General features: G+C 38.1%; 2 protein-coding genes across 2 annotated transcripts; one reads left to right on the forward strand and one right to left on the reverse strand.

Moving 5' to 3' along the window:
- The first annotated feature begins 554 nt into the window (after nucleotides 1-554).
- LOC143593073 (uncharacterized) lies at nucleotides 555-7,381 on the forward strand. Its single transcript, XM_077072817.1, has 15 exons — nucleotides 555-1,010; nucleotides 1,878-2,658; nucleotides 2,828-2,919; nucleotides 3,003-3,212; nucleotides 3,294-3,695; nucleotides 3,771-3,949; nucleotides 4,366-4,516; nucleotides 4,613-4,747; nucleotides 4,822-4,893; nucleotides 5,639-5,752; nucleotides 5,834-5,995; nucleotides 6,083-6,313; nucleotides 6,388-6,467; nucleotides 6,548-6,643; nucleotides 6,746-7,381. Exons 1-15 carry the CDS (start codon nucleotides 555-557, stop codon nucleotides 7,281-7,283), a joined length of 3,699 nt encoding a protein of 1,232 aa, XP_076928932.1. The 3' UTR covers nucleotides 7,284-7,381.
- A 2,469-nt stretch (nucleotides 7,382-9,850) lies between these two features.
- On the reverse strand, nucleotides 9,851-12,558 carry LOC143593075 (3-oxoacyl-[acyl-carrier-protein] synthase II, chloroplastic-like). The gene is made up of 13 exons (XM_077072818.1): nucleotides 12,472-12,558; nucleotides 12,088-12,293; nucleotides 11,674-11,988; nucleotides 11,497-11,592; nucleotides 11,375-11,420; nucleotides 11,212-11,291; nucleotides 11,073-11,141; nucleotides 10,907-10,991; nucleotides 10,671-10,825; nucleotides 10,514-10,594; nucleotides 10,328-10,387; nucleotides 10,118-10,245; nucleotides 9,851-10,044 (listed from the first exon to the last, which is right to left on the reverse strand). The coding sequence occupies exons 1-12, from the start codon at nucleotides 12,542-12,544 to the stop codon at nucleotides 10,129-10,131; spliced, it is 1,383 nt and encodes a 460-aa protein (XP_076928933.1). The 5' UTR covers nucleotides 12,545-12,558; the 3' UTR covers nucleotides 9,851-10,044; nucleotides 10,118-10,128.
- Between the last annotated feature and the right edge of the window lie 9,656 nt (nucleotides 12,559-22,214).

Here is a 22,214-nt window from a genome sequence, read left to right on the forward strand (position 1 = left end):
GACCTGTTCTTGATCAAAGCATCGCCGACCTATTATCGATCTAATTAAACCGCAATTTATCACCGTTACAAGTAACTAGTTATATGATTAAGTCCGTCGTTGTCTATATTTGATTAACCCTATGGCTAATCGGCCAAACGTTGAACGGTTTGGCCGATTGATTATCCAGGGTTCATGTATATATAATTATGGGTTTTTGTCTGCGACTTAAGTATTTGTAGTTCCAGGTTATGACCAAGTCACACTCTAGTCCAGTTGGCTAGGGTGATCGTGTTAATAGTTGAACCACTCCCTTTATGTTTTGGAAAACAGTTTGCTTGTTTGATTAATCTTATTAAATCATAATTTAATATTGTAAAACTTGTAATTAATTAATATTTTGTATAAAACCGACGTATTAAACTAACGGTATAATTGGATGCCGTTAGACGGTAGGACGTAATTGGGCAATGTTTAAATATGTGAGGACAAAATAGAAAATGGCCGTTAACTCTTGCAAATATATCTCTTAAATCATCATTTTACCACAACCTAAAACCCTAAATGCTGCCGCCATGGACGTACCAACACCAGACGACTTCTGCAGTAGACTGTTAACCCACTTCAGCAACAACGACATCATCTGCAGCATCATCGGAGACATCTCTCAAACCCTCAAAGACCTCCACCACCCTCTCACCCCACTCGCTTACTTCGCCGCCACCTCTTCATCTCTCGACAGATTATTATTATTATCATCAACCCCTAACCACCATGTGGACGCTCTCGTTGCCATTCTATCCTTTATTCTCCCCACCGTCCCACGTGCTGCTCTCGTCAAGGAGTTTGACACCCTCTCGGGTTTGCTTTCAAGGATGGTGGTCGTTGTTAATCAGTCGGAAGCTGGTGTTACGGACGCCTTCAAGTGTCTCAAATGTTTGTTGGTTGTTGCAGGTAAGGCCTGGTGGGACGACCGGGTTTCGAGCTTGTTCGGGGTGCTCATCAGGTTCATTGCCGATTCAAGACCCAAGGTAATAGTATTGCTTGGGGCTTTATTAACATTGTTGGTTGTTGGGTGTTGGACGAGTTGAAAAATTATACTTATTAATCCAATTTAGCTTATGTTTGATTATGTATGGAGGTAATTTGATTGCTAGGAGGCATATGTGATTAAAGTTTACATTTTTTTCTATCGTATGTGTTCATTGTTGTATGAATCGTGATTAGTAAACGATTTAAAGTGAATCACTATGCTACTGAATTGATTTTATTAATTAACATTGATAAGAGGGAGGCATATGTGATTAAAGTTTAGATCTTTTTTTATTATGTTTCGTAATTTTACTGCTTATAATCAGTGTTGTATAAATCGCTATTAATCAAAGATTACTGAATTGATTATACCTAATCGAGCTGATAGTTGGTTCAAATTGGCCCAAATCGGTAAAATTTGGTCATAAATTTTCAAGTGTTTGAAAAATTATACTTATTAATCCAGTTTAACTTACAAGTTTGAAAAGTCTTATATTAATTTTGAAAAAAAATGTATGTATATATATACGCTAATACATATGAATCGCTAGTCGGTACTCCACCGCCCAAACTAGGCATGTTTGACTAAAATATTCTCAAAATAGGCATTGAATATGCATGCTTATTTTCGTAAGGAAAATTGTTTCATCCGTATTTTAAGAATATTTTCGATCAACATGCTTATTTTGGTAATTATCCCTAAAATACCCTACTAACCAGTATGCAACATGGAAAACTGATTTCTAAACTGAATTTATAATAAGCAATGAATATTGTTGCACTAAGTTTAATAAACCAAGTTTTGAATTGCAACATTATATGTTAAGTTAGCTATTATTATGCTAAAAATGTTATGCTTTGATCAGGTACGACGACAAGCACATGTTTGTCTCCGTGATGTCATGCAAGGCTTCCAAGAAACGTCAGTGCTGGCACCTGCTAGTGAAGCCATTGCAAGTACCTTTGAGCGGTTTCTTCTGCTTGCTGGCGGGTCAAATACAAACTCAAACCCTAAAGAAGGCGGTTCTAGAGCTCAGGAGGTCTTATACGTTTTGGATTCCCTCAAGGATACTCTTCCGCTTCTGTCTGTCAAGTTCTCAACAAAGATTCTTAATTACTTCAAATCTCTTTTAGCTCTACACCAACCTGCAGCCACATGGCGGATTACAGACGCTTTGTATTTTCTTTGTATCCAACCAACTGTAGATGTCTCTCCTGAAGCGTTGGTTGATTTGTTATGCTCGTTAGCCACCTCGGTTTCTTCAAACGAGATGTCTGGTGACAACTTGACTTTCACTGCTAGACTCTTGGATGTCGGGATGAAGAAGGCTTTTTCTCTCAACCGTCAAGCATGTGTTGTCAAGCTTCCAGTTGTTTTCAGTGCATTTAAAGATATCTTAGGCTCTGAACACGAGGAGCCTTTATCGGTTACAATGGAGGCGTTAAAGAGCTTGATACATACATGCATTGATGAGAGCTTGATCAAACAGGGTGTAGATCAAATTAAGACAAGTGGGAGTGTGAGAAAATCTGCACCAACAATTATTGAAAAACTTTGTGCGACTGTTGAAAGTTTACTCGATTATAGCTTTGCTGCTGTTTGGGACATGTCATTTCAAGTTGTGGCAGCAATGTTTGATAAACTAGGTACTTAACTAATCCCAGCTACACACACACACATAATTTTGTAATTTACATATAAAAATCTAATCCGATTGATCGTTAGTTGGTATTTTACTGCCCGACTAGCGCCTAGTGAGTTCTACAACACTGTGTAAAAGAACTAACTGTGTGCGGTTTGACTCTACTTTTTCAGGTGAGTTCAGCTCTTGCTTCTTAAAGGGTACCCTTAAGAGCTTGGAAGGCATACAAAAACTGCCTGATGAAGATTTCCTCTACAGGAAACAGGTGCGTTGTAGTTGCATTAAGGTATCTGTATTTCACTATTTTGTTATTATCAGTACATTAAAGTACTACTTTTTTCTTTGCAGTTGCATGATTGTATTGGTGTGGCTGTCGTTGCACTAGGGCCCGAAACATTCTTAAAGGTCCTGCCTTTGAATGTAGAAGCTCAAGATCCGTCTGATGTCAATGTATGGCTACTTCCTATCTTGAAGCAGAACATAGTCGGTGCTAAGCTAAGCTTTTTTAATGAATCTTTATTGGAAAATATTCGAGTCTTGAAGCTAAAATCTGCAAAGGTACGGGTGTTTCTGTACTCTCCTATATCACGTTTCAGTTTCATCCGGTGTTTTGACTTTTGACATGTTTGCTTGTACTAGCATGAGCAAGAAGGACGTATTCATTCTGCCAGGAGTCTTGACGGGCTTGTATATTCTCTATGGTCTTTACTGCCTTCATTTTGCAACTATCCTGTGGATACTTTTGAGAGTTTTAAGGATTTAGAAAATGAATTATGCCGTTCTCTTCGCAAAGAGCCTGATTTTCGTGGAGTAATATGCTCCAGTCTGCAGATTCTTGTTCAACAGAATAAAAAAGCAACGGAAGGGGAAAGTGAACCCTCTGGTAAAGTCAGCGTTAGTCAACAGCGAGCAGTTTCCCTCTACACTTCAAAATTTGTAGCTCGTAATTTGGTCGCGTTAAGATCCTCTGCACGTGAGATTTTGTCTGCACTGTCAGGAGTTTTTGTTAAATCTTCCAAAGATGACGGTGGATCTTTGCAGGTAGCAAGTTTGACTTTGAGGTCTTGTATATTTATAAAATTCGTCTCAAGGGTTTGTTAATATTCCATTTTGTAGAGAACAATTGGTGAGTTTGCATCTATTGCTGACAAAAATGACGTCTCGAGGCTGTTTAAGAGCACAATGCAGAAATTACTAAAGGTGACAAAGGAAGCTGGCAAAACACAAGATATTAAAGTTTCCAGTTCTATGGAAATTGATAACTCTTCAAACGAAGCTTCCCTGACACAAACTCGGTAAGCATCTTTATATAAATCCTAGTTTTAATAATCAACTAGCTAACAAAACCCGCATGTTGTGGATTCAGTCGGTATCGGTTAACTTTATTGCAATACCAGCAGTAAACTTGAAAATAAATTAGTAAGCATATTTTTTAAAATAAAAAAGCAATGCAAGAAACAAAACGGAAATAAACGCTCAGCACTCGTATATTTGATACAGATAATAAACTCCCAAAACAGTATCGACACTTGTATGAATTTTGATTTAAAAACTTCATATTTAAAAAAATTGCTGACGTGGCACACCCTAAGGCTGTTACATGTACCAACGATATTCTGCCACGTGGACCAGCGAACTGTCTGCGATGGCGCCGACATTGGTTTCTAATACCAAGTATATTTTGATTTGAATGCTTGTTCTTTATTTACAGGGCAAAGCTATATGACTTGGCAGTAGCACTTTTACCAGGCTTAGGTACACAAGAGGTTGATCTTTTATTTCTTGCAGTAGAACCTGCATTGAAGGATACTGAAAGTTTGATTCAAAAGAAGGCTTACAAAGTTCTCTCAGTAATCCTCGAGGTATTCTATTTATGTAATAGTTTTTTTTCCTAAAGTTTTGTTTTTATTCAACTTAAACCACTGGAATTCATGTTGATTTAAAACCTTGTTGGACAGCATGATGACAGTTTCATAGCAAGAAAGCTTGAAGAGTTGCTTAAGCTGATGTTTGAAGTGATGCATTCATGTCATTTTTCAGCCAAGCGGCACAGGCTCGACTGTTTATATTTTTTGATTGCACACGTCTCAAAGGTAACAACTGGCAACACTCGCTTGATGCACAAGCTAGAGTGGAGACTAGATGTAATAAAAGTATTGTTTTGCAGGATAATTCAGAACAGATGAAACGTGAAATCGTTGCATCTTTCTTGACTGAAATTGTACTTGGGCTTAAGGAGGTATTTACTATTAAGTCATGCTGTTAAATTAACAAAGCTTCGTTTTACATCTTGACTGAAAACGACACGAAAACAAAACACAACACGAACCTAGCATGAAATTTGCGGGTTTGGGTTGACTCGTTTAACCCATTTACTTTTTTTTTTAAATGTGTTTTATGTAAATTTAATTGTTATGGGTATCTTATGCTAAAATTTAAAACAAAAAGGGAAGCTCGACATAAGATTTTAAAATGAAAATTTAATTATTTTATATTAGTTTGTATCTTTTTGTTGTTGTAAAGTTATAAAATTAAGGTATTAGTACGTGAACACAAAAAAAGAGGTTAAACGGGTCATGTTCAGTTCAACCCATGATTATGCGTTTCGTATTCGACGTGTGATAGGAAACCGGTTATTCAGCAAAAATAGGAGTAGTGGAGCAGTTTAATAACTGTTATTAGGATTAGTATTTATAACATGTTCTGCATTTATTTCCATTGTCGAATGTTTATTTATCAAAATTAGGGTGTGTTACCTTTGTTTGGAGATCAAGCCTATCTCGAATGTGGCTAATCATTATAATTTCAGTAATTTAGATTTCTGGTTTCTAACAGCGTGTCTTAACACGGTTTCCGAGTTTAGGTCGTGTTCGGGCTTGTGTCAAGTTTTCGGGTTCGTTTTTGGCTGGATCCGTCAGCTCACGAACATGACTCGTTTAACATCTCCACTTGTTCATATATCTAAATCTATGATTTGCATGCAGTCTAACAAGAAAACGAGAAACAGAGCATATGAGATTATTGTTCAAATTGGTCATGCCTGCGCGGATGAAGACAAGGGTGGAAGCAAGGAGAACTTATATAACTTTTTCAACATGGTATAGAAAAAACTTTTACGGCTGCTGTTAATTATCACTGATAAGACGATAAGTACGTAATATTCATTTTGGTTGGTGTAGGTGGCTGGTGGCCTTGCTGGGGAGACACCTCACATGATAAGTGCAGCGGTTAAGGGCATTGCTCGTTTGACATACGAGTTCAACGATCTTCTATCAAACGCTTTCATTGTTCTTCCGTCAACGTTTCTCCTTCTTCAAAGAAAGAGCAGAGAAATAAATAAAGTATCCATTGAACCAAGATATATATTTATAAATATTCGTTTAGCATTTGCTACATTTTATAGTGTTTCTAATTCTTTATTGCTGCAGGCCAGTTTAGGTTTTCTAAAGGTATTGGTTGCCAAGTCACAAGCTGAAGGGTTGCAAAGTCATATGGGGAGCATGGTGGACGCGTTGCTGAGCTGGCAAAGTAGTAGCAAGAATCATTTTAAAGCAAAGGTGAAGCAGCTCCTCGAAATGCTTGTGAAAAAGTGTGGTCTTGTTGCTGTTAAGGAAGTGATGCCCGAAGAGCATATGAAGCTGCTCACAAATATAAGAAAGGTTTGTTGCGATGTCGACCGATCAATCTATCCATCTATCAAATTAGGTTTAACTAAACAATATCGTTACTGCAGATAAACGAACGAAAAGAGCGAAAACATTCTGCCAACACCGAGGAAACTAAGTCTCGTCTAACAAAAGCAACCACGTCAAGGTTCGGTCACACATCATCATTAGTTAGAATTCGATAATTTAAGCGTGAATTAAGTTGTATATTTTTATTTTTGCCCACAGGTTGAGCAGATGGAATCATACAAAAATATTCTCTGATTTTGGTGATGACGAAACCGAAGATATGGGCCCACATAGTTCCAAAAAGTTATCAATCAAGTTTGTTCTTTTGACTCAAATATTTTATACTAAAGTATAAAAATAAATAAATATAAATAAATAATAGATTAAAGTATTTTTATTTTAATAATTATAATTCAGGTCCAAAAGAGCAAGGCAGAGGTTGGCAGAAGACGGGTATGAAGAGTTAGAAGACGAGCCACTCGACTTGCTTGACCGTGAAAGGACAAGATCGTCCCTAAGATCTGGTGACAGTCTGAAAAGGAAGCTGCAGTCTGATGATGAGCCGGTGATAGACGCTGACGGAAGGCTAATAATATCCGCCGAAGACGACACGCGTTTCAAGAAAGAGATCACCGAGTCTGAAGCTGATGTGAGGAGTGTGGCGTCTCGAAAAACAGAAAAACGAAGGAAAACGAGTCAGTCAGGTTGGGCTTACACGGGGTCAGAATACTCAAGCAAGAAGGCAGGTGGAGATTTGAAGAGGAAGGGGAAGTTTGAGCCTTACGCTTATTGGCCACTGGACCGTAAGTTGGTTAGCCGTAGGCCAGAGCATCGGGCGGCTGCAAGGAAGGGTATGTCTAGTGTGGTTAAGAAGCTTCAAGGACAAAGCGTCTCGAATGCTTTAGCGATTAACGGATTGAAAGTCAAAAAGAAAAACCACAAGAAACGCAGTTAGAAGATGATCGTGTTTCTATTAAATTTTGTGTGTTATTACTTTTGAATGTATACTAGAAGATATTGAATCATTTGCAATGTTTTATTTTTGATTGGGATGTGATATTGGTGAAATTCAATTACATTTTTACAAAGCTTGTTTAATACTAATTAAAGTTGCACTTTGTATTCAGTTTGATTGTTTCGTATTTGGTTCGCATTCTGAATTGTAACAGTTGTAGTAAAATTGGATAATTTAACATCTTGTTTGGCACAATATGTGTATTTTACATTTGTTTAATCGATAACAAATATAAAAAAGAAATGAACCCTCCTTTTTTCTTCATCACACTTCTATGATTTTGTGCGTCTAGTGTTTTCATGTTAAATAAAATGAGAGTTTAGATTTGTAAAGTTTTATTTTTCTCATTGTTTTGAATTTGTGAGCTATGGTGGTTAGAATTAGGTGCCGTGTTAGAGCTTGTGGTGGTTAGGGAAGACAATGAGGGTAGCTAATTTAGGTGTCGTATTTGTTAGAGCTTGTGGTAGTTAGGAAAGACAGTGAGGGTAGCTAATTTAGGTGTCGTATTTGTTAGAGCTTGTGATAATGTGAATTGTGATGTATAAACCGATAATGGTTATGAATTAACCGTTGGTATGTGATAGTGAAATATTTAGAAAACTATAAAATTAGGAGTCGGATCTCGTATGAGGGAAGCCAAAAAAATATAATTGGGGTATTTATAAATTTTTAATTCTATTTGTTTAATATATCAACAAAATGGTTATTTAGTACGGATATAGTATCTTCTTTTAGCATATGAAAAATGTATAGCAATGACAAGAAAATATATTTTTCTTTGTGAAACTCCATGGTTAGCATATGTGTACAATATTATGATTATAACAAAAGACATTATAAAATTAACCCCTATTACTATAAGATACAAACCTTCAACTTCAAAAGGAGAGGCGTGATAAAATCCCTCTATTCCTAACTTGAAGATTATAATCATCTTCAACTCTCGGAAATCTAATCGTCGGATCGGTCTCAAATTTTAACATCATCATCATCATCATCGTACTCAGTATATCCCACCAATAGCAAAGCTATAGTAGGGTCTGAGGAGGGTAAGATGTAGACAGCCTTACCTCTACCCCATAAGGATAGAGAGGCTGCTTCCAGTGAGACCCCCGGCTCGATGGTAGTTTTGCATCAAGCCTTGGACATAAGGCACATAGCACTCAATCATCGGGACACCGGCTGATCGGTGCATGTACCCTTGTCTTTCGGCTATCAACGCCACTACATGATGCCTGATTAACCGTCCGTCACTTTTAACGTTATTTTCACGAGATTAGTAAAATAACGTCAAAATTAGTGCAATTTCACTTTTGCCCACCCGAGGGTTCACACATATATACATCATATGTGCGCACCGCAAGCAGGGCTAAAATTTTAGCTTTGTTCAGGGCTAAAATTTTAACAAAGTATTCATAATATATAAACGAATATTCCCACCGATCAGATCTTTGATCAAAGTGTCTAGTGTGGTTAAGAAGCTTCAAGGACAAAGTGTCTCGAATGCTTTAGCGATTAATGGATTGAAAATCAAAAAGAAAAACCACAAGAAACGCGGTTAGAAGATGATCACATTTTTATTAAATTGTGTGTTATTATTTTTGAATGTATACCAGAAGATATTGAATCTTCTGCAATGTTTTATTTATGATTGGGATGTGATATTGGTGAAATTCAATTATAAACTTTACAAAGCTTGTTTACTAGAAAAGTTTTTAGCTTTGTTTACTGTTGATTTGAAATTACACTTTTCAGTTTTTTACAAAGCTTCTTTTACTATTATTTAAACTTACACTTCGTATTCGGTTTGATTGTTCCATTCTATGCTAACCTCTTTGAATACCAAAAGTAAACCATAATAATAAGCAGCCTATCAAACTATTTGCTGCACAACAATCGTTCGACAACAATCGATTCAAAAAGCGTATGATTCCATTCCACATACGATTCTACAACATTCGTTTATTCCATGACAGTCATTTGAGTCAAGGATTCCAGGACTTTCATTTATTGAAATGGTTTATGTTAAAACAATAAGTTTTTTTCAAACTCAATCCCAAGCATGACCAAAATATGGTTTTATATTATTAAAGTTGAATAAATTTTTAAATCTTATTAAACCCAAAACCTGACCCGAATTTACCCACCCCTTTAAACCTGAACCCCAAACAACTTAATCTTAATCAGGTCAGTTCTTAGGTCAATTTTCTTTACCTTTCATCCCGAACAACCCGTCTTCGTGTACTTATACGTTACTTGTAACATAAATACTAGAACAGAAACTTTGCAAGGATTTGGTTCACCAACTCGATCGATTACATACGAAGCAAAGAAAATCAGTGTCACAATAATAAACTAGGTTGAGTCAAATATGAGTTGGTAAAAGTGGTTCAGATTTCCCTTGTTTCTGTTGCAGCTAATCTGTACAAACTAAAATTACTAAATTGCCCTCAGGCGTCATCTACCTGAAGCATAAAAGATGACTTAAATGACAAAATTATAATTGTCTTGTAAAATAATAAATGGAAAAACATATTCATCATCATCAAAATTCAAAACCATTAGAATGTTGTAAAAAAATCCAACAATACTACTTGTAACAAGTACACATGGAAAGGATCTGGTCCAAATGATACAAGACAGCCGATAGTCGGTTCCCTCCATCCACTCTTCCAATGTTTCTAGACCGAACACACGACATCTGCAAGCAAAAAATGTGTTAAAAGATTATAAAGACAGACAGAAGCTGTTAAATGTTGCATCATTTACCCTACCATCATCCATACTATTGGAACGGCGCAAATAATATTGACGAGTTGTGACCCCCAAATCCAAATGAATTAGACAACCCAACCTTCACATCCAGTCTTTCTTTCTTTGGGCCCACTAACACTTTTGTGTCCTGAATTCAAATCATCACATTCTTATTATAATTAATTATAATAATAATCTAGAATATCCTACAATAAATGTCAAAAACTTACAACGCCTTCGTCTGGATTTTCCAGATTAATATTTGGATGAATCCAACCTGTCCGTATTGCCTACAACAAAAGCCATCTATTTTAGCAGCTTCACTAAATACAGATGACATAAACAAGGCGTTCACATCTGGAATTATGTAGTTCACAATGGAATTGACTTCATTACTAATATAAACAATGGATTACCTGTACAGTTGCAACGGCTTCTACAGCACCAGCTGCTCCGAGAAGGTGACCAATCATCGATTTTGTAGAGTTCACTCGCAACTACAAAATTTTAAGCAAGTTTTTTTATAATATGGTAAAAAAACAAACACATTCTCCGTTTGGTTTGGTTTGGTACCTCTTTGTTCTGACCAAAACAATGAAGAAGAGCTTTGTATTCCTTGAGGTCACCAGCGGGTGTTGATGTAGCATGCGCATTTATGTAGTTCACATCCTCCCTGCTCACCCCAGCCTGCGACAACGCTTTCTCTATGCATAAAATCACACCGGTACCTAATGTTAAACATAAACACATCAATCACATGCTTCATCTTCATTTCATTTATAAACCAACCAACAAAAGAATATACATACCTTGAGGATGAGGCTCGGTCATATGATAAGCATCACAAGTGAAGCTTCCACCCAAAAACTCAGCATAGATTGTAGCACCCCTTCTCTGTTCAAATAAACAAATCGTTCATTAGCATCCAACGGGAACGAAAGAAAGAAACACTAACTATTCATTAATATTCACCACCTTAGCATGCTCAAGTTCTTCCAGCAATAGAACTCCAGCTCCTTCTCCCATAACAAACCCGTCACGCCCCTGTTTGAACCATGGATTTTCATCAAATAATATCATTTAAATGATATACTACAAGTAAAGTGAGTCTTACCGAGTCCCATGGGCGGGACGCTTTGGCAGGGTCATTGTTTCTCTCAGACAGAGCTCTGCATGCCACAAATCCTCCCAATCCTACATCAGTAAGTATCGATTACGTTAACAAACAAACGAACAACTTGCACTAAAAAAAATGATAATAATAATAATCAAATTACCTATAGGTATAATGACAGCATCCGAGCCACCACAAAGCATCATGTCCTGCAACATTCTCTACACTGTCAGAAAACTAAACATAAATAAAGATGTTCAGTTGATAAAAAACAATGTCACTTACAGCTTCACCTCTGATGATGTGATTGGCTGCATTCAGTATACAAAAGTTGCTCGTCGCACACGCTGTAGAGATAGAATAGTTCGGGCCCATCCATCCCTGAAGCACACGCAATATTACGCAAACGATAAGTTAAAACACTTGCAAGATACTAAAAAAAAACATTCAACCAAATCTCACCAGATCCATGGCCAGTATTGCAGATCCCATATTAGTAGTGGCAAAGGGTACACAGAAGGGATTCATCTTCCTATATGAGACCCTCAAAGCTTCTATGGCGTCATTGAAAACCTTCATACCACCCATGGCAGAGCCAATCAGGACTCCACAGCGGGACTTATCAATGTCGTTCATTTGATCCTCGGTTATCCCACCGTCTGCAAGGGCTTTCTTGCCAGCAGTTAACATGTAGAGCATAAACCTGTCCATCCTCTTGGAGAGCTTCGGCGCCACCCATCCATCTGTCGAGAATTGTTTTATTTCTCCGGCAATTCTCTGCCAGTTTATAATACCAATTTCAATTTCAATCCTTGTTTATCATTTATTTATAAAACAAACAAACTAACTAACTAACTAACTAACAAGAAGACATACAGTTGGATAGTTGGAGCAATCAAAGGCCTCTATTTCCGTAATGCCACTAACGCCTTGTAGCAAATTGTTATAGAATTCATCAGGATTGCTACCGATTGGAGTCTCGACACCCATCCCTGTGACGACGACTCGCCTTTGCTTTGTTGGTGGTTTCTTTTTGGTGACCGTCTCCATTGAAGGTTGAATGGATATAGCCATTACTTTACCTAATTATAATTTAGCATACATACATACATAGATAGTTAAATAATAATAATAATAATAATAATAATAATAATAATAATAATAATAATAATAATTGCATGTAATCATGGAGGAAGGATTAGGGCTATAATAATAATAATAAAATGAAAGTAATTAGGGGTGAAGGAATATAAATAATACCTGAAGGTCTGCGGGTAGTCGGATGAGGAAGTGAGAATCGGGGGGCTAAAAAAGAAGAAGAAGAAGAAGACATAATAATAATAATATTATTAGCTGCTTTAGAAGATAAGAGGAGCCTGCTGCGTCTGGTACGGCGATGAGTAGTATTAGAAGAAGAAGAAGAGAATAAAGAGGGGTTTTGGTCGCAGGAGGAGGACATGCAGCAAGCGGCTACTAACCATGAGCAGACGCCATTGATTCACTAATTGATTGATTAATGTTTCTTTCATCTATAACATACGATACGTCGTCATTTTGATTGTGGCGGCGGAAGAGAACAACGATAGTAGTGGTGGTGGCGGCTTGGCTGAGTGAGTCAGTGCGTTGAATCTGAGAAAAAGAAAACCAAGAGAGAGTGTGCGTGGCCAAGTGAAAGAAAGCCATGGCTGAAATCTGAGTGAGTCGTCCAAAACCACTGCTTGGGCCCACACCACCAAAACAAGTGTCACTCGCTACTCCTACATCATGCTCCACTATTTTTTCATTTTTATTACAACCATATGATATTATTATTTTATTTTGTGTTTTAGGACCCTATGCTTTCTAATTATATAACTTTATTGCCATATAGTGGGCGTGTTATATTATTTTAATCGGATCTACGTTATGCGGCTGTCATTTAACGGTTGTTATATCGTCACAAGATGGGATGAAATTCAGGTAGGTGCAAAATCTGAACTGACAATCTCATAAGACATAGCTCAATTTCTTTATTGTTATAATCCATCCAAAATGATACAAATAGGAGTCGAATTTGAGTCTTTAATGAAAAATCTCAAGATTTCTATCACAATGACACAAGTGAAGGATTAATATATCAAAATGCGTGTATCCTATGCTTATTATACCATACATAAAAAGAAAATCAAATATCAACCACTGTAAAATGTATTGTAACATTCATATAAAAGGCTTTATATCAATCATTTTTCTATATAATATACAAACAAAAAAAATAAAGAAAATAACTAAAAGTTCATTACATTGGCATCGTTATCAATCAATTGGTTGCGTTCTTATAGTGTGGAGCAAAATTAAATGAATTAGAGGAGCGAAATTCAGTTTGAAAACAATGACTTACATCATGCCATTGTCTACAAATCAACCATTACCGACAAAACCTTTATATCAATGATTCAAGAACGTCGTACCCACACAAATGGTGGTGGTAGTGGATGTGCTCGGTAAGTGTCGATCAACACATCCCAACAATTCCCTTGGTAACGTAAGACATTAAACTAACTAAAAGATTTTATCGTACTTTTTTAATTATTTAAAACGTATATTTATTTATGTTTCGGTCAAAAATTGGCAAAGCAACTTTTGATCAAATTAGTGTGTGAGGTGGAGTGCTTGTTGATTATAAGATCGAACACAATGATATGATTACGAGGGAAAAAACCCTTGATCACAATAATCTTACGTCGGTCAAGAATTAACAACGTAATCTTTGGTCGAATTGCTTCGGTCAAAGATTAAGAACGTAATTTTTGGTCGGATTCGTCTATGATTATGGTAATCTGCGGCACAAAAAACCCCCGGACGATGAAAACTATCACCGTTGATTTTATTAATAACGAAAATAGGTGATTGCAAGTGGTGGAACTGATAAGTGATCGATTGCTAAGTGTTACAGAGTATGCTAGTAGCTAGGTGAGTGAAAGTGTGTGTTCTAATGATATTATCAGCTCATTTATATAAGAAAAAGTTACAACAGATATTCCGAGAAATCCGGAAACCCTAGACTAAGTCTTCCACTTATCCCTTACTGCCCACGTTTAAGTTGACGAAGTCTAAGCACTAGCCGTTGCAAACCCACGTTCATATTAGCATATTAAACACGTGGTCTTATCTGCAAAACAAATAGAACAATAAAGGACAGTTGGATATCCCGAAGTATAATCCTCAGAATACTTATGTCGGCAGGATAGGCTGAAATCCCTAACTAACTCTCCGAGTATTCCGGAACTGAAAGAGTCTTCCAATATAGCCGTTGGGGAACTCTTCTTTCGAGTCTATCCACGTTCTTCAATGTTCATCCCACGTCTTTGACCGATTCTTTTGGGAGTTACTCATCAAACGTGGTCTCACACATGCTAATATTAACTATAAGTGTGAGATTTCAGCATAATAGTCAATATTTGACCATTAACCATTACTTGGCCCTTAATCCTAGCGGTTATAACTCATTCCACGCGTTTTATGTAACCACCAACCGCGTATTTCGCATGGACTTAATCAACAATTAATATCTGCAATTATAATTCAATACCAAGAGAGAAATATCTATTTATTAGCATTAATACTCAGGAACTAAACTTACCTGAGAATCCTGAACATATTCGGGATCCTGAGCTGATCCAGTATCCTGAGCTGACCACAGATCTGACTATAAAATTTGGGCCCTAACAATTGTCCCCAAAATTTGACAGCTGCTTTTTACCAATTTCAGCTGTTAAATTTTCTAATGATAAACTGTTTTCCATGTAGTACCAAAATTTTATGATTTAGCACCGACTAAAGTTGACATCATTACGAGAATATATCAGTCCTTCGAAATCCTTGTTTCTGTTATTAAATCTTTAGAGAAAAAATTGAGTCTATTAGAAATGGAATTCTTAAATAACAGTTTTAAGTTTAATTCAATAAACCAATACCAAGTCATAAAAGTCATCTTATAAATAAGACAAGTAATAGGAAATAAAGAATATACACAAATAGGAAGTCATACCATAATCATATAGCAATCAACTTTGATAAGGTATAGACCATTTCGTCCTTGTAACAAGATTACCTTTCAGGATGTTCCTCCATTCATAAGGATATACTGATAGACCATTTTGTCTTTGTAACAAGATTACCTTTCAGGATGTTCCTCCAGTCATAAGGATAGACTGATAGACCTGCAATATTATCTTGAAAATAATTTCAGAAATTCTGGCGACAAGGCCTATTTAAACTGGCGAAAATGCCTAAACTAGCGACAAGGCCTAAACTGGCGACAAGGCCCTTTGTAGGGGTGAAAACCCCTTAAACCTTAGGAATAAACTGGCGACAAGGCCCTTTAGAAGAGGTGAAAACCCCTTAAACCTTAGGAAATGGTACGTCTACCATTAACTTGGGATTCAAACCAATAGCTGAGGATAACGAGGTAACAAGTCACTATATTTCATGTGCTGGCCCCGCCTCTCGAACTAAGGCCGAATAAACACGCGTTACATGCGACTTTAAGAAGAGGTGAAAACCCCTTAAACCTCAAGATTCAAACCAATAGCCGAGGATAACGAGGTAACAAGTCACTATATTTCATGTGCTGGCCCCGCCTCTCAAACTAAGGCTGAATAAACGTGCGCTACAGGCGATCTTAAGAAGAGATGAAAATCCCTTAAACCTTAGAAGAGGTGAAAACCCCTTATACCTTAGGAATAAGCTAGTGACAAGGCCCTTATAAACTGGCGACGAAGGCCCAAGTTAACCTTATTCCATATGAGAGTCCCTCATATCTACAAAACAGTCAACTCTAAGTGAGGGGTGGGTGTTAGCCTTGCTAACACCCCTCTGATGCTTAATTCAATACTTTGTTTGAAGAATAATGATATTGAAAATGAATAAAAGTATAAATTCGAATACATACCTTGACTGTTTAGTATAATAGTTATCCTCGGGATAGAAGTCTTACATGAAATATTTTTTGAGGTGTATAGCATTCCAAGCCCTCGGTATCAGGTCACCATCCAAAGCAGACAACTTGTATGTCCCCTTTCCTGCTTCTGAGTCGATCAAGTAAGGACCTTCCCATTTTGGTGCAAGCTTTCCATCATTAGGATTGGTAGTATTATGAAAAGTTTTTCGGAGAACCAAATCCCCTTCTTGGAACCTTCGAACTCTGATATTCTTTTTGTAGGACTTTGCTATCTTTTGTTGATAGGACGCCATTCTGATTTTTGCCAAATCCCAGAGTTCTTCTACCGCATCTAGATCTTCAAGTAGACTTCGAGTATTATCTTCGGGATTTTGATGACTAACTCTGGCTGTTGGGATAACCATCTCTATAGGGATAACTGCTTCAGCTCCAAATACTAATGAGAAAGGAGTCTGACCAGTAGCATTCTTCGAAGTGGTTCTATCTGCCCAAAGAACAAAAGGTAGTTCCTCGACCCACTTTCCTTTCTTAGACCCCAACTTTTTCTTCAGGTTATTGATAATGATTTTTTTGCTTGATTCCGCCTGTCCATTAGCCTGAGGGTGGACAGGTGTTGATGTGATCATCTTGATTCCCCAACTGGAACAGAAGTTAGTTGTTCTCTTGACGATGAATTATGAGCCATTGTCACATACTATCTCTGCCTGAATACCAAATCTCGTCAGGATATTGCGTTTGATGAATGAGATAACTAATTTTTCTCTGACTTGAACAAAGGCTTCTGCTTCGATCCACTTCGAGAAATAATCCGTCATAGCCAACATAAAGACTTTACCTCTTGGGGCTCTTGGTAATTTGCCAACGATATCCATTCCCCACTTCATGAAAGGCCAAGGGGATATAATAGGATATAATGGTTCTGCTGGCTGGTGCAAAATGTTGTTATGTCTCTGGCATGCATCACATTTATGAGAATAATTCATAGCATACCTCTTCATCGTTGGCCAGAAATATCCTGTCCTCAGGATTTTGGAGAATAGTGCTCTGCCCCCAGTGTGATTCCCACAATCTCCTTCATGGATATCCTGAAGAACTTCTTGAGCTTCTGCCTTCTCCAAGCACCTAAGATATGGTCCTGCAAGAGATTTTTTGTATAATATATCATTCATTATAGTATATGGGATTACCTTCGTGCGAAAAGCTCTTGGGTTTTCATCCTTTGGGATAACTCCATCCTGAATATATCTCCTGATCGGGATAATCCAAGAATCTTCATTATCCTCAGGATTCTTGACTCCCAAATCTTCATTATCTTTTGATATTTCATTGACACATTCCTCTCTTATTGCTGGGCCTAGGATATGTATGATAGGAATCTTGACACCTTCCGGTATTCTGAAGGATGAAACTAAATATGCTAGGGCGTCTGCTTCAACATTCTCTTCTCTAGGTACCTATGAAATATCAAACATTTCGAAACACTTTGCTAGTTTTTTTACTAGCTCTAGATATTTCATTAGTTTTTCTCCTCTAACAGTGTATGAACTATTAAAATGATTAGTTAATAGTAATGAATCAACATGTACTTGACATGTCGATTGCTAGTTGTAATCCTGCTATCAAAGCTTCATATTCTGCCTCATTATTTGTGGCTTGAAATCTGCAGGATATGGATTGAGGTATAATGTCCCCCTGTGGCGATTTCAGCAGAATCCCGAGACCTGTTCCTCTAACATTTGAAGCACCATCAGTGTATAGAGTCCACTTATCTTTGGTTTCTTCAAGTTGTTGGACTTCCAAGTCTGCCTTTTCTTTAAGTTCACTGATGAAATCAGCCACAAAGTCTGCTAATGCCTGGGATTTGATGGCAGTCCTAGGTTCATATGTTATATCATATGCACTTAGCTTTACTGCCCATTTTGCCATTCTACCTGACATTTCTGGTTTTCTCAAAACGGACTTATTAGGATAAGTAGTTTTAACACATATAGGGTGAGTTTCAAAATAGTGTCTAAGTTTAGTAGATGCAATAATAAGTGCTAAAATTAATTTCTCAAGATAAGAATACCTGGTTTCAGCATCCAAAAGACTTTTACTTACATAGTATATGGGATGTTGTTGACCTTCGAGATCCTTAGCCAAAACTGCACTCACGACATTATTTGATACAGCTAGATATAGATATAGAGGTTCACCTTCTTCGGGTTTTACCAGTAGAGGAGCAGAGGAGAGATAAGCTTTTAAGGATATTAAAGCCTCCTCATGCTTATTGGTCCATTTGAACCTTTTGTTTTTCCTCAGGATATCATAAAATTCCTTGCACTTTTCTGAGGATTTGGATATGAATCTGTTGAGTCCTGCTATCCTGCCAGTCAGTCTTTGAACATCTTTGACTGATGCTGGGGATTTCAGGTTCAGGATAGCTTATATCTGCTCTGGACTCGCCTCTATCCCCCTTTTGGTGACCATGTATCCCTAGAATTTGCCAGCCTTCACTCCGAAATGGCATTTTGAAGGATTCAGCTTCATGTTATATTTGTTGAGGATATCGAATGCGGTCTTGAGATCTTGGAGGTGATCCTCAGCTTTCATGGACTTCACCACCATATCATCAATATAGACCTCCATCGTGTCCCCCAGTTGCTCTTTGAACATCATGTTAACTAACCTTTGATAGGTTGCACCTGCATTTCTAAGTCCAAAGGGCATAGAAATATAACAATAAATACCTGTGGGAGTCATGAAGGTAGTTCCTGATCTGAGGGCTCCATCTGGATTTGCTGAAATCCTAAGGATGCGTCCATAAATGTCAGCATATCGTGGCCGGCTGTAGCGTCTACCATCGAATAAATGTGTGGTAGAGGGAATGGATCTTTTAGGACAAGCCTTATTCAAGTCTGTGAAATCTACACAAACTCTCCGTTTGCCATTCTTTTTCTGTACAACCACCACATTCGCTAACCATCGGGGATATTGAACTTCCCTAATCATTTTTTCCTTCAAAAGTCTTTCTACTTCTTCTTGAATAATTATGTTTCTTTCAGGTGCAAACTTTCTTCTCTTTTGATGGATTGGCCTGAAAGAGTTATCAATTCCAAGTTTTTGTGTTATAATATTTTTGGAAATACCTGTCATATCTTCATGTTTCCATGCAAATGTTGACATCCTTATCTTGAGGAAATCAAGCAGATTTGATTCAATATCCTCAGGAATACTCGTTCCTATCAGCACTTTGACTTCAGGATCCTCAGGATAAAGAGGTACTTCTTTAATTTCTTTTTCCCTAGCCTCCATTACGTCTCTTGCTGGCTTCTGTAATTGCTACGCCTGCTGGGGTTTAGCAGTACCCTTCATGGAAGAGGTGTAGCAATTCTTCGCGTCCTGTTGGCCACTGATAATTTTGATTACTCCCCACGGACTTGGGAGTTTCACACATTGGTGATAAGTCGAGGGCACCACTTTCATGTCGTGTATCCAGGGCCTGCCCAATATAATGTTGCAACAAGATAAACAGTCAATAACACAAATTTTTTGCATTTTATTTACCCCTTCGACATATATTGGGAGCTTAATCTCCCCAATAGTGTTCTTAGTTTCTCCACTGAATCCAACCAATACTGAGGAACTGGGGATGATCTCATCCTCAGGAATATTCATCTTTTTCAGCATGTCTAATTGAATAATGTTGACAGAGGTTCCGCCATCTATGAGGATCCTGCGAACATAATGGTTAGCCACATATAAAGTTATTACCAAACTATCATGATGAGGATCATGAACATCGACTTTATCGCTTTCATCGAAGGATATAATCCTCTCTTGAGTGAGAACATATGTCTTTGTTGGCCTGTCAGCCACTTCTAACTTTCTTTGGTCAGCATTTCTCTTTGTAGCAAAATAGGAGGTTCCACAGATGTCGGATCCTCCGGATATGAACATGATTGCTCTTGCATCCGTTGGTGGTAGAGTTGGCTTTTCAGGAATTTTCTCAGGATCCTGCCCTCTTCCCTTCTTCTTGCCAAATAGCTCTTTCAAGTGGCCCTTGCTGAGAAGATAGCTGATCTCCCTTCTGAGTGCAATGCAATCATCAGTCAAGTGCCCAAAGTCTTCGTGGAAGGCACACCATTTTGATTTGTCTTTCCAGGCTCCTGGTCTCTCCATTTTCCTTGGCCACCTAGCTTTCTCACCTAAATCCTGCATGGCACACATTAATCCACCAATACCAACAGAAAAACAATATTCAGAGATCTTAGGATATTCTTCATCATTTTCCTCATCTGCTGCATTAATCCTGGGGTTATCAGGCTTGTAGTAAGGTTTTGCTCGATATGATTTTCCCGGGGATTCGGATTTCCTGTTCGTCTGATCATACTTCGGGATATCGACCTTAGAGTTTTTCTTGTCGTCTTCTAGCCTGATAAACCTCAGAGCTCTGCTTCTTGCTTCGCCTAATGACCTGCACGGAGTCATAACGAGATCATCATAGAAAGAGGAGCGTTCTTCTAACCCCAACTTGAGAGCTTCCACTGCTGAAGCTGGGTTTAGATTCGGAATTTCCAGCGACTCCTTACTGAACCTGGTAATAAAATCTCTCAAGGATTCCCCAGGATTCTGGGTAACCCTATAAAGATCACCTGTCATTTTCTCAAAAGTTCTACCGCAAGAAAACTGGTTATTAAACATGTTAACTAAATGAGAAAAAGAATTGATAGTGTTAGGAGGAATACTCAGTAGCCATTTCATGGCTACTCCGGTCAAGGTAGACCCAAACCCTTTACAAAGACATGCCTCTTTGATTTCCATAGGGATTGGATTGATCTCCATAAGTTCTCTATATTGTGTGACGTGTTCCTCATGATCCGTTGAGCCATCATATAGTTTCATATTTGGGGTTTGAAACCGTTTTGGGATCTGTACGTCGCTAATTGATGGCACAAACCGGGATATCCTGTGACTATCAGTGGGAACTTCAGCTACGGGACGGATTACGCCGGGGACATTCGATATCATGTCCTTAAGTTTTTGTAATTCTCGGGCTAAACTCGAACTTATGCCTGCATCTTGCAAAAATCCTTGATTAGCATTAAATGGAATCGTATTGAAAGAGTTACCCTGATTAACATTCTGAGTAGCGGTCTAGGCGTTGTAGCTCGTATTCCTAAACATAGTATTTCCAGGGTAGGTAAGCGGAGCAGTTGGAGCATTGGCCTGCATCGGGATAAAGTCTCCCTGATGCACATCAGAGGATCCTGAGGGCTGCTGAGCTTGAGCTAATCCTGAAGATACCGCCTGCTGATAAGGACCAGCCTGATGGAACAATCCTGAGGATCCGGACTGTTGAAACAATCCTGAGGATCCAGACTACTGGAACAATCCTGAGGATCCAGACTGTTGAAAAGGCCCAGCAGATGACGCATACAGGTATCCTTGAGATCCAGATAAGTGCAATCCCGCAGACCCTGAGTGTTGGAAGAGCGAGGATCCATGGTTGTACGCCGTGGTTGACTCCGGACGCACCAATCCTGAGGATCCTGGAGGAGTGAATCCAGAGATCTCGGGATTAATGGCGTGAATTCTTCCACCGGCTTCTTGGCTTTTCTGATATCTTCCAGTTCCTTCACCAGCATCTGGTTGGTCTTGTTCTGGCAATCCATCTGTTCCTGTAACCGCTTATAAATAAACAAAAGTTCATTATTAGATACCATAACGGGATCCTGGGGAGACGGTCCCGATCCCGAAAATACTGCAGTAGCAGTTTTCTTCTGAATGTTGTCAGGTTTCTTCGGAATAACAAAAGCAGAAGGAGGAGGAGGCATGGAAGGTTTCCCGGAGGAATCTGAGGCTGCGGCAGAAGAAGAAACAATCTTCGGTTGGGAAGACATGTTGTGGATATTGAGAGTAGGGTTTAGTTTGAGAGTTGATAATGATCAAAGCACCGTTTGCCCCACGGTGGGCGCCAAATTGTTTCAGTCAAAAATTGGCAAAGCAACTTTTGATCAAATTAGTGCGTGAGGTGGAGTGCTTGTTGATTATAAGATCGAACACAATGATATGATTACGA

The sequence above is a fragment of the Bidens hawaiensis genome, unplaced genomic scaffold (genome assembly GCF_021521415.1).
Source record: "Bidens hawaiensis isolate Kalapana, Puna unplaced genomic scaffold, B.hawaiensis_p1.1 tig00041671_1, whole genome shotgun sequence".
Taxonomy (NCBI): Eukaryota; Viridiplantae; Streptophyta; class Magnoliopsida; order Asterales; family Asteraceae; genus Bidens; species Bidens hawaiensis.

Bases quoted from the DNA above. Each gene is read 5' to 3' on its own strand.
- LOC143593073 (XM_077072817.1), top strand. From the start codon at position 555: ATGGACGTACCAACACCAGACGACTTCTGCAGTAGACTGTTAACCCAC. The intron at 3,696-3,770 runs GTAGCAAGTTTG...TCCATTTTGTAG, and splicing joins ATGACGGTGGATCTTTGCAG to AGAACAATTGGTGAGTTTGC. The intron at 4,748-4,821 runs GTAACAACTGGC...ATTGTTTTGCAG, and splicing joins TGATTGCACACGTCTCAAAG to GATAATTCAGAACAGATGAA.
- LOC143593075 (XM_077072818.1), bottom strand. From the start codon at position 12,544: ATGTCTTCTTCTTCTTCTTCTTTTTTAGCCCCCCGATTCTCACTTCCT. The intron at 11,421-11,496 runs GTAAGTGACATT...AGAATGTTGCAG, and splicing joins ACATCATCAGAGGTGAAGCT to GACATGATGCTTTGTGGTGG. The intron at 10,826-10,906 runs GTATGTATATTC...GTTTAACATTAG, and splicing joins GACCGAGCCTCATCCTCAAG to GTACCGGTGTGATTTTATGC.